The 12422-nt window shown below is 44.0% G+C and overlaps 1 protein-coding gene across 4 annotated transcripts in view; it reads right to left on the reverse strand.

Moving 5' to 3' along the window:
- Positions 1–541: 541 nt before the first annotated feature.
- The window catches only part of LOC105932244 (microtubule cross-linking factor 1), a 116986-nt gene continuing 105105 nt past the window's right edge, over positions 542–12422 (reverse strand). For 2 of the 4 annotated variants that reach the window (XM_021320877.2, XM_021320879.2), the window contains 3 exons: positions 12110–12189; positions 9294–10830; positions 542–841 (listed from right to left, as the gene is read on the reverse strand). In XM_021320877.2, coding sequence (XP_021176552.2) covers positions 638–841; positions 9294–10830; positions 12110–12189 — 1821 coding nt within the window. In that variant the 3' untranslated portion in view covers positions 542–637. Of the gene's footprint in view, positions 842–6904; positions 6963–9094; positions 9120–9293; positions 10831–12109; positions 12190–12422 lie in introns of all 4 variants that reach the window. The other 2 variants (XM_021320880.2, XM_021320881.2) reach the window with 2 other exon arrangements.

Consider the following 12422-nt stretch of genomic DNA (forward strand, 5'->3'; position numbering starts at 1 on the left):
TTATCAAACATCTTGCCATTACCAAAAGCATGCGAAGCGTTCGGTCTTTTATGAAGTATCGTCAACAGAAAAACAAGAAACCAGAGGCAACAACGCAGAGGACCAGAAGAACGCCGTCAAAGCAAGCAGGCTGATCCCCCCCCCCCACCAGGTTTTCATAGCGTAAACTTTTCTTGTATCCTTATTGATCTTATGTAATATTCATATTTTCTGAGAAACAACATTCTGGGTCTTAATTATCCGTAAGCCATAACGATGACAAAGAACGGGAAACAAACACTTGGAATATTTAACTCGGTGTGGGAAAAAATCTCTTAGTTTCATTTTTTTTCTTTATTGAATTACTGCAAGAATGAAAGCATATTCCTGTGATATTCTAGTATATTGAGATGCACCTGTACAGGCACCTCTCATGGAAATGAATGTTTTAGCGCCTTGATTTCATGACATTACAGTACATTCCAGATTCTTCCAAAAAAGTTCCTCTAATGGTCAGCTGGTGCTACTTATTAGATACCTACCCCCCCCCCCCCCCCCCGGTCCAGGCTCTCGGTTTTAAAGGTCTCTAGTTCTGGGGGGGATGTTACTGAGGTACTGGGTCTCTTCAGGCTTAAATGAAGGATGCAGAGGACGGCCTTCACGCCGGTTCCTCCCCCTCCAGGATGGGCTTCCTGTGTCCCATCGGCGGGAAGGTGAACCTCCTCTTCGTGCCCTCGCTCCACTTGGGCGAAGAGGAGGGGGAGTGGGCGGCCCAGCGTGAGGGGGGTCGGCGGTTAGCCGGGCGGGCCGGCCTCAGGAAGCAGGAGTCCAGGGGCGGAGCCACGGGAGAGCGAGGCAGGTCCTGCCAACGACAAGGAGCTGTCAGAAGAGCAACAGTTCATCCTGCAGCTGATCGGCGAAGAGGAAGGTGAGCAGACTGAAAACCGAGACACACCAATGAGACAAAGTACGAGGAAATAAAAAGCCTTCTTACTGACGACTGTCGAGTGTCGGGGGACGAAGAAAAGGAGAATAGCTGAGGCCGGTTGACGTAGAAGTTACAATTAACTGAGGTGTTTTAATGCAGAATCAGGCAACTACCGGAGGGTTGGAAAAAGTTTAGTCATATTAAAAAAGGCTGGAAGAGCGCGATGCATTTATTCCCTGCAGATGTCAACAGAGAGAGGAAGAGCGCCCGCTTGGCTTAAAATAGGCCAAGGAAGGAAAAGAGGTCCATTTCAGTTTTACTGCTTCCACAATCACCCATCGCCTGATTTAATCAGAGCTCTTAGAAGCGTGTTAGATTGCAGTGAAAGTGTGTTTTCCCTCCTACTTAAGATTTTTTTTTTCTTTTTCTGGTTTTGCTTTTTTTTGTGTCACATTTAAATGTTTCAGCTCATCCAATAGTTGTTTATATCAGATAAAGATAACTTGAGTAAATACAAAAAGTACAGGATAAAGCCTGCCCCAAACCAACCAGACAATTCAAGTTAAACTAATTTCCCCCTAAACCTTAACTGCTTGCGCAACACTTGGAGGCAACTTACAGCCGTTTTCATGCGGCTGTAGAGGAATTTTGGTTTTAATTCGTCGACGATGTTCCCTTTCTAAAATACGTTAGTTTTACATTAGATGTAACAGGAAGATTACCTTCTAAAAACCTACACGTCTGTCTTGTCAGCCCACAGAACATCTTCCCAGAAGTCCTGGGGATCATCAGGATGTTTTTTTTTTTTGGCCATGGAGGCCATTTTTGCCCGTGACCTTCGGGATGAATCGTTGATGCGGCCTGGAGCAGCCTTAGAAATGGCTTTTTATCCTTTTTTTGCAGACTGATAGACGTCAACAGCTTTGTTTTTCATCTGTTCTTGAATTTCTTTTATATGTGCAGTTTCTTTCTCACATACGGTCAAGCTGGTTTCATCGCTTTTTCCCCTCAAAACATCATTTAAAAACAGCCTTTTGTATTTACTCAGGGTATCCTAGTTTGATACTAACATTAATTTGACTATCTGACATATATTATACAAAAAAAAGCAAAAACAGAATGAATATGTGAGCTATGTATGCTTTCACAGGACTCTGCATTTTAACTGAAAAGCAGGGAAACGTTAATACAAGAAAGTAAAAATAGATCTAAAAGATGTGTGATAAGAAAAATAAGTCCAACTCTCATCATTTCCAACATTTGGGAAAACACCTCAACACACTTCAGAACAGGAATTATGGGGGAAATTTTTTTTTAAATGTATCTCTTTGCATTTCTTAATGCACCCTAGCTCTTTCCATTAGCCTTTTCACTTTTTTAAATGCTAAACCAGAAGATAAACACTCATGCCAAGTCAGCCAGAGTCCTGACTTGAATCTGTGGAGGCAGCTAAAGATGAGGGTGATGGAAAAGAGGCCTTCAGACCTCAAAGTCGGGCTCACCACTACAGATAAAATGTCAAAATACCAGTGGAAACATGCAAAAAAAAAACACGGTTCAGCAGGTATAACAAGGGTTTGATTGTTGTGAATGCAATAGAGATGTGACTACTTTTTGAAAACCTATTTTAAATAAATGTAAATTAAAACAATTTTTTTTTCTGCAAAACCGATACTCCTTTCACATTGTTTTATTATGTTTTGAGAGATGCCCGTCTCACTTCCAATCAAATACAAACTCCTTAATTAAACAGAAAATATTTTAAATCTAGATCTGACAGAATAATTTGGGGCCTAAATATATATGTATGGGTTAATTAAGCAGTTACACCTTGTCCTGAGAGTTCTTTAATAAAGTAAAAGTAGTCTTTGTTCTGGTCCAACCATTTTATAAACCTTATGGTACAGTCAGAACGTCTTTACCTTTCTAAAAATTTAGGTTTTAAAAGGGTAATTTACTGCAGACAAGTTATTAATGACAACCCGTATGGAGTGAAACGTAACCGAGAATATTGAATATTTGTTTAATGACACAAGGTTACAATGCAGTTTGCTTACTAATTTATTTATTTCCTGTAAGGCAAATGTCCATGGACAAATTTCATAAATAAGATTAAGACTTCTGTGTTAAATTACATTTACGGCAAGTTTTAATGACTCATTATTTGGGGTTGACATTTTTTTTTTCAAGTACTTTAGAACATGAGGAGAATTTTTTTTTTTTAAATGTATATGAAACAAAATTTAAAATCTTTAAACATGCCAAGTGAACTGGAAAGTTAATTAGTTTCAATCAGGATTTACAAAAAGAAAGAGGAAAAAAAAAAACGAGAGACAGCACAGCACAGGAGGACATAAATGCCACAAAGTCATTTTCTGTTTTCATACCTATAGATGACTTGTTAGTGTGAAAGGAAATGATCGGATCAACCAGGAGGAAAAATGGGCACCTAATGGACTGGAGAAGTACAGGAAAGGCTTCACAGCCCATTAAGCTGCTCGTAATGTGACATAAAGAAGTGGACCTCACTGGTGGAAATAGTGGTAATATAATGTGAATGCACCTCAAAATGGACAACATCCAACCTGTAAATCTGTCAGACTTTTGTTTGGTTAAATCCAACACAACCCACCATCAAGCCACAATCCAATGAGTTACATGACTTTGCAGGATCCCATCAGTGGTTTTGCATGATAATTCATCAAACAATTATCTCTGTTTATTAAGTATTTATTTATAGTCTGATTAATGTTATATTTTTTGTTTTAAAAACAACTATTTTTAAACTAGTATGCTTTGTTGAATGAATTAATGTATGCAATTAAAGGAGGTCAGATGTTTTTAATAACTTATGATGTGCTAAATTCTACTACTGCAAATTGTTTTTATGTATCAGGGAAGCGAATGTGTAACATTCAGAGAGCAGAAGTTGGTGTGGAAAGACGTGCATTTCAAATCCTATAATTTTAGGAACTTTTATCGACAAGAAATAAACAAGAAATAAAATGTTAGCAAGACTTTGCCACAAACGTAAAATTGATATTTCACAATTGTAATACCAGTAAACGGTACGTTAGTTAGTAATTTCAAGCTAGTAGGCTAAGTCTTGTGTTATTTTGTTTTATATTATTGTTGTTATAATAAAGCTGTTCAATTTCTTTCAAACACCATTCAAAATAACAGCAATGATTGAAATAATACCTTCACAAATATATTTCAAAACTAAAATTTAAAATTGTGCCAGGCGTGATTAGATTTATTTTCTGGAATTAGCCAAACACAAATCCGTTAGTTTATAAACTGATAAATAACTGATAAAAGTTGTGTTTTTTTGTGGCTATATGATAGTCTATGTTTTTTAAAACTTTTAAAAACAATACTAATTTCACTGTTGTTTCTGTTTTTATGGTATTCTAAGATCTCATTTATATCATATATGACTTTTTTTAACTGAAATTGGAAATTTTCAGAATGTTTTAAGTAAATCCTAGTTCAGAAATCAATGGGTGACGTCAACATGGTGACCCGTCTCCTTTATTTTATGTCACTGCAGCATTTAGTCTCTAATTAAACTACTCCAAATGTGTTGATGTATATTTTTGCTTCATTTGGGAAAAAAAGTATCTCCATCTCCAAGTGAGAAATTTAAAAGAACAAAAATAAAAAAAGATAAAGCGTGAGCACGATAGCATCAGCATCTCGAAATATAGACTGCGCGAGCATTACCAGTGCACTCTAACTCTTTTTGTTTTCAGCAAAGTTTGAAGAGTATATATCATTAGATTTTAGAACATTGTTTTTCAAATTAGACTTTTTCTAAAATGCAGTTTTATGAAACAAAAACAGCCTTTCACAGCCAACACAGGACAACGCTGCCAAATACAGACGATGACGTAACGTCTACAACAGCACCATTTGGAAAGGTAAAGACACAATACCGTTTAACAATAATATAGCAAACTGATCAGTGTGGTGACAGGAAAAGGAAACATTTTTGCAACAAAGATCAACGTCTACGTAGGCAACATGGATGACGTTAGAGGAAAAAGGCTGATTTCCCCTCACCCAACAAAAAATAATCTCCATTGGAAACAAGTAAAAAAGGCTATCCTGTATAGTGGTATTTATTCTTTTGCATCTTATGCTGAACAAAAAATGTCAATTTATGTCCACAATTGCCTGTGCCCATGAAAGAAAAAATATTTGTCAGAGCTACAGCATAAATTAAATCCATCTGAATGCTGCCAGATTTATTTATATATTAACGTTTTTCTCATATGCAGCCATTCACCACTGTGATCAATTACAGGCAGAAAGTGCTCATGACAAAGTGCTTTTAAAACCCTCCCCCAGTGTGCCCGTTTGTTAGGTCTCAAAGCTAATGATGTCAGACATTCCTCCTGACTTCCTGCCATACCCTAACCTGACCCTAGCCAGATGGATTTCGCTCCGCCTAGCTCCACTCACATCCATCTGGGACAGATCCATAGGAATTGCCTTTATTGAAGGCTGGGCCTTATCAAAAATCCTTGCATATGATTGGATAAGCCACTTGTCTGTCATCTTTATCGACGTGCTATTTCAACCACTCACACCGAAGCTAACCCGTGACGCTGTGAGAGCGACGCAGGAAAAAACAAAACTTTTTATTTTTTATGTGTTTGCGGCTCTAGTGGCACGCGTTTTATTGACAGTGAGCTGACAGGAAGAGGGGGGAAGACAGGCGGCAAAGCGCCGCGGGTCGGAGTCGATCCCGGACCGACCGCGTTGAGGACTAAAGGCCTCCTAACATGGTTCGCGCTAACCGCTCAAACAAAACTTGCCAAATCCGGTCTTGAGAAGGGCGAAAACATGGTTTCCACCAACAAAAGCCTTCAGAGGCGTTCTCTGATGTTCTTTTAATGAAACAATATTAGGTAGACTGGACAACATGGAAGAAATAGCAGCATCAATGTTAACGCTTGCTTCCGTGATGCGAGCCGCCATTGCTATCTGAATCAAAACAGTCTCACGGTCACTTCTCCACTACGTCACATCTATGAAACTCCAGCCCTGCGTCCTGATTGGCCAGACAATAAAATTGGTTGAAGAAATCACTCCCTATGGAAGATGTCCCAGATGGATGAGAGTGAAGCTAGGCGGAGCAACATCTGTCTGGCAAGGGTCAGGTTAGCCAGACCCATCTTCTCTTTATGAACTCAGATTGTAGGTGGAGGTTTTGCTATCACTGCCCTACCTCTTCTTGGGCGACTACTTTGTTGTACAATAAAATGCTGTTTCAAACGTAACATTGCTCCTTGTCCGCATTCGGCTCGGCTGTCTTGTGCTCGTGTTCTTTCTGATATCTTCACAAGTAACCTTTTCAATACCCAAATACAATTCAAATGTGACGAGGGTTAGGATAATGTTAGCCAGATGTAAAATAAAAACTGGTAGTTAGATTGTTGTTAGTGGTTTCTAGCACATGCTCAACAGACAAAGTGATTAAATAGGCTGTGAAATAAGTTGGAACGTCATCGTCTCTCAAAGTCCAAACACATCTACTTGCCAAAAAGTCTTGATGGCGTGTAAAAGGTCTAGAAGAGTTACATTTCAGCTCTCTGACGCCACCGATTTAAAAAAAATAAATAAAAAGTGCTTGTTGACAGCCTGAATGAATAACAATATTCTATATAATGAATGGGGTTGCAGTAAAATTAGTGCGACCGATTTTTTCATGGACAACAACATGCAAAACCACCGGTGGGATCCTAGAGAAGTAAACACTGAGCATGCATCACCACGAAGGAGAAGATACACAGGCGTGGCAAGACGTTTGAGACCACGCCGATGGCTCGGCACACTGTCACTCTGCTGACCTGTGAAGCATGCATTAATGAGGAGGGGGCGTGTGGAAGAGGTCTGCAGGGTGGGAGGTGAAAGGTCCGTGAGCCTGGTGAACCCACTGCCACAGGCCACAGACGAAGAAGAAGAAGAAGAGGAGGAGGAGGAACTTACATCATGGAGACAAGCAGAATTAGAGTCCCCAAGGAGTTGTTAGTATGACAGTGTGGTTCTGGATCAACGGACAGGAAAGCGGAGGGACAGATCAAGCCCAGAGAGGAAGGAGAAAAGGGGGGGAAGGAGGAGGAAAGATATAGAGCAGGAAATGTTAATTGGTCAAATTGAGCAAAGGAAAAGAGGATTTGCATGATAACTCTGGCATATTGAAAGCAGACATAGGGGGAGGGGGGGGGAGGGAGGGAGGCGATGTGCAGCCTCCAGACCACACAAAGCAGCGATCACCCCGTTTACAAACCTGGAAAAGAAGCAACGTAAGAAGCGGCTCACCTTCATGTCAATACTCAGGGTTGTCAGAGAGTTTTAAACATGATCCAACAGCTGGATTAAAAAGCAAAAAGCCTGTGATCTGCTTACAGCAAAGTAAAGCGGAGGGCAAACGATGTGTACTCAACACGTTTCAATATAAAACTCTGATAAGTGTAGTGCGCTTATCAATGCATCCCCATTTCAACCAACTGCTTTCAGAAGACAATTGGTAATTACTAGATAGAGTCCAGCGTGTGTTGGATCCCAACATAAATCCAGCTGTTCTGTGAAGTTTATTAGAGATTATTAAGGGACAAAGAGCATCATGAAGACCAAGGAGCGGAGCAAACAGGTTTAGGGAGAAAGTTGAGTTTTAAGCAGGGTGAGGTTATAAAACAATATACCAAGCTTTAAACATCATATAGAGCAATGATCAATAGCTCACCATAAAGTGAAAGGAGTGTTGCACGAGAACACATTTATCAAGATACTTGGTGCAAATCAGGCTTTTAAGGAAGAGTAGTAAGAAGGAAACTATTGTTTGCCGTTAGAGTTTTATGCAGCAGAGAACTAACTCTGCACATCACCCTGAACACACAACGCCCACCATAAAGATTAGTACTGCCAGCATCATGCTGCTGATAGAAAAGGAGTTGAATAATTTAATGCATATATAACAGTAATTGTGGAAGAACATCTTTTTTTTGAAGCCGCTAAAAAGCTTGGACTAGGGCAGCGCAATGTACAGATTCAGATCGGTTAGAAATGCTCAGTTAAGGTCCAGAGCAAAATCTAGTTAATCATCTGTGGCAAGACTTGTTCACAGTCCGGCTCCGTCCACAATCTGACTGAGCTTGAGCTGTTTTGCAAAGAGGAATGTGCAAAAATCTCAATCTCTAGATGTGCAAAGCGGGTAGATCTGCAGACTTGCAAAGCGTTACCTAAGGTGGGGCCGAATACAAACGTATGTCACACTTTTCAGACTTTTACTTGTAGAAAATTTTGAAAACCCTTAAAAATGTTCCTCTCACTTCACAATTCTGCACCTCCTTGTGTTGGTCTATCGCATAAAACCCTAATAAAGTTGTGTTAGTAATGTGACAAACCCGGGAATAAGTTTATGTCGTACTTTTGCGCACCACTGTACCTTCCTACACTCCCCAGCCCACTAAACAGCAGCATTATTGTTATTTATTCATTTATGCTTGTATTAAAACACAATTCTGTAACCTTTTAAGTATTTTTTTCCTTTTAAAAAAAAAAAAAAAACTGTCCGATGCAAATAGGGGCATCCAGGACCCAATAATGACCCACATCATGCTCCATGCTATAATAATGACATGGGTTCATGCTCTTATGGTTTACCAAAATCTATTATTTTCCCTCAGTTTTTAAAAGCAGCAGTCTTTGCTTTCTTTCATACTTTCAATGGATGGACTGACAACGTCGTCAGATCTCTGACCATTCCATCCGTACGCTTTAAAACATGAGAAAAACATTCGCTTTTTATCATTTGGTATATTTATTGCAATTATATGTTCTTTAAATGGGGTTTAAAAAGGGGCCCGACTGACAGGCTGAAGCTGCTGCTGCTGCTGCTTAAACATTCTGCTTGAAGATTTAATTGGACGTCACTGATATCTGATTCGTTATCTGGCTCTTAAACTGCAATCCTATGCAACTGCGAGGAGGCCATTGGTGCCGCTGCTCTGGTTATCAGCCACGTGAAGCGTGGTTCAGTCGGAACGGAGTAAAAGTTGGGAGAGCAGAGGAAAGACCACAAGCAGCAGGAAAATACAGAGAGAGAAGAAACTGTTGGCATGCCGCAGTGGAGAGGAGCTCAGTGTTTCTGAGGAGCGCTAAATATTTTAACATTACCATTGCATCAGTCAGTGCTTTTGATCTGAGAGAAAAAAAAAAAAACACATTAACATTTTAGTGCATATTGAAAGATGGATACATGTTTGTCTGGAAGGGGGAATCCGAGGTGAAGTGAGCGATATCAGCGTGTCATAAAACACGGGCCCCAGATTAACTGAATGATGAAGCGATGAATCCAGGGCGTCTGTATATTTACCTCCATACATCCGGCCGGTCCTCTGTCCGACTCGGCCTGCCTGCTGCCGTGGCTGCCCTGTCCTCCCCCCTGCAGCCTCCGCTCCTCTCTAAAGTTCTGCTCCTGCAGCTTCTTGTTGAGGATGCGAGCTGCGTTCTCCGCCAGCGTGTAGCCCGGCGGCGCGGACAGGTCCTGCCGGATGCTGACCACCTCGGGGTTCCTGTCCCCCTGGGTCTCCACTATCAGCTGCACGGGGCTGGGCGAGCGGCCCCTGGCGGCCCGCAGGCACTCCTGCGCGCTCCTGGCGTCCGTGGCGGGGGCTCCGTGAGCGGGGCTCGGTTCGGCGGTGGGGGGCGGCGTGGGTCGGGAGCGGCTCGGCGACTTGTTGAACTTCTGCAGGGAGTCGAAGACCACCGGCGTGTGGTCGATGATGTTGAAGAGGCTGGAGAGGCCGTCGTTGATGGTGGTGTGGACAGGGCTGTCCCGGGTGGTGGTGGAGCGGGCCCACGCCGACTCGCTGTTGCCCTTCTGGGGGGTGGTGGGCGTGGGGGCGCGGGTGTTGTTAGGCAGCTCGCCCTTGTTGGACGTGGACGGTTTGCGCTGCAGCTTGGGGGAGCCGTATTTGGGCGAGCAGCAGGGTCGCTCAAACTTGCTCTGGAACACCGGAGAATACTGGACCTTCCTGGTGCTGCGCGACGGGGAGGAGATGGGGGTGCCGCCGCCCTTCGGCGTGAGGCAGCGGTGGGGGCTGCTGGTCAGGTTGCGCAGCAGGTCTGTCTGTAGACCCACGCTGATGGTCTGGGTGGTCTGGGTTCCCCGCGTGGTGAAGCCGTTGGTCTGACAGGCGGTGTCGCGCACCGCCAGCCCTGGCGGGGAGCGGATGGCGTTCCGCACAGAGATGGCCACCTCCTTCATGTCGTCGCTCAGATTCTTCTGGAGCTGGAGCTCCAGCGAGGAGGCGTAACCCACAGTGGAGCAGATGGGCGACTGACTGGGAGGAGTCCTCAGCCCGCCACCCTCCAGGAGACAGGGCCACCGCGGGCTGCTGAACACCTCATCGGATCCGACCGCTCCGATCCCGGCCTCTCCTCCGGTCCGGGTTTTGCCCCTCCTGGAATACAACAGATCCGGGTCCTGCGGCGTGGTGAGCTCTGCGGCCCCAGCTCTGGTCGGACTGTGGAGGATGGGGACCCCGTAGTGCTCCACTCCGACCGCGGCTCCGTCGCCCCTGAGCGGGGACCTGTGGCAGTGGTCGGGGCTGCTCAGGGTGCTGGTGGTCAGGGTGGCGCTGGTGGTCAGGAACCAGGAGGCCGGCTGAAACGGCTCGGGACCGGCCTCGCCCTCCAGGATCTCACCGGGTCTGCCGGTCCACATTGAACGCGGGGCCGGGAAGCCCCAGCCCTTGTGGCTGAACTCCTCGATGTACTTGAGGTCGTCCGGAGAGAGCGGCGGGGTGACGTCGTCTCGGTCGGGGCCGCCGGGGCGCGTCTTGTCGGGGAGGAACGGCGAGCTGTCCATCAACCGCTGGAAGTCGCTCATGGAGCACACGGACTTGGCTCTAAATATAAAACACACGTCGAAATCCACACATTAAACTTTGACCAAACAGCATAAAAACCTAACCTGACAAAAGCCAGCTGTATGTTGCTCCACCTAGCTCCACTCACATACATCTGGGACACCGCCATAGGAATTGCCTTTTTTAAAGGCTGGGCCTTATCAAAAATCCTTGCATATGATTGGATAAGCCACTTGTCTGTCATCTTTATCAACGTGCTATTTCAACCACTCACACCGAAGCTAACCCGTGACGCTGATGAGACCGACGCAGGAAAAAAAAAATAAAAAAATAATAATAATATGTTTGCGGCTCTAGTGGCACGCGTTTTATTGTCAGTGAGCTGACAGGAAGAGGGGGGAAGACAGCCGGCAAAGCGCCGCGGGTCGGAGTCGATCCTGGGCCGACTGCGTTGAGGACTAAAGGCCTCCTAACATAGTTAGCGCTAACCGCTAACCGCTCCGGCCCGGAAAACAAAACTTACCACATCCGGTCGGGAGAAGGGCGAAAACATGGTTTCCACCAACAAAAGCCATCATAGCCATTCTCTGATGTTCTTTTAATGAAACAATATTAGGTAGATTGGACAACACGGAAGAAATAGCAGCATCAATGTTAACACTAGCTTCCTCAACAAGCCGCCATTGTTATTTAAACAGTCTCACGGTCGCGTCTCCACTACATCACATCTATGAAACTCCAGCCCTGCGTCCTGATTGGCCAGACCATAAAATTGGTTGGAGAAATCACTCTCTATGGGAGATGTCCCAGATGTATGTGAGTGAAGCTAGGCGGAGCGACATACAGCTGGCTTTTGTCAGGTTAATAAAAACCATCCTCATAAAAATAAACCTTATGCCTTAAATGTTGTCACAGCGTTGGGGTGGAGGGTCGGTAACTCCTCTCTTTGATATTCCTACTGAGGATAAATACTCCCAACGCAACCTGTATCCTTCTTTTTTCTGTGGACTAAATCAACCCCTCTCAGTATTTTAAAACGGACTGAATTATTTATCACCTAGGTAATGTGGATCTCTATCCGGCTTTAAAGGAAACCCCCCAAATAAAGGTCCCCCAGGGAAATACTGTGTGTCACTTCAAGTAAAAGCTAACAGAATCAACACCGAGTATCTCAAGGGGCCGACGTGTACGCCGGAGCAGCAGAAATGCAGTAAAAGCCTGGATAATCCGCAGCAGGTCAGCCCCGTTTCCTGCCGCCAATTTATTGCCGACATCCATAAAAAAACAGGCTAGCTGGGTTTTTAACCGGAACTCTTACCTCAGGAGACTTCCGCCTTCCCTCATCTCCTCTTCTGGGTATCCAGAAGCACCTTCACTCTCTGAAATCTCATTAAGAGCCTGAAACACAGCAGACACAACTCGGTTCACTTGGAGGCAAAGCTAATGACAGCAGAACAGAAGCTGAACAGGTGCGTAAAACCAAAGGCGCCACTTAAAGACAATCCACCTCGCTGGAGTAACAAAGAGCTGAAGATGCTTGTTGGCTCATTTCTTTTCATTAATCCAATCACCACTGGCTCCTTTTTACTCCCACTGACTCAGAATGGAAACAGAAATCTTGTTTCTTTTTT

This window comes from Fundulus heteroclitus, chromosome 6, assembly GCF_011125445.2.
Source record: "Fundulus heteroclitus isolate FHET01 chromosome 6, MU-UCD_Fhet_4.1, whole genome shotgun sequence".
Taxonomy (NCBI): Eukaryota; Metazoa; Chordata; class Actinopteri; order Cyprinodontiformes; family Fundulidae; genus Fundulus; species Fundulus heteroclitus.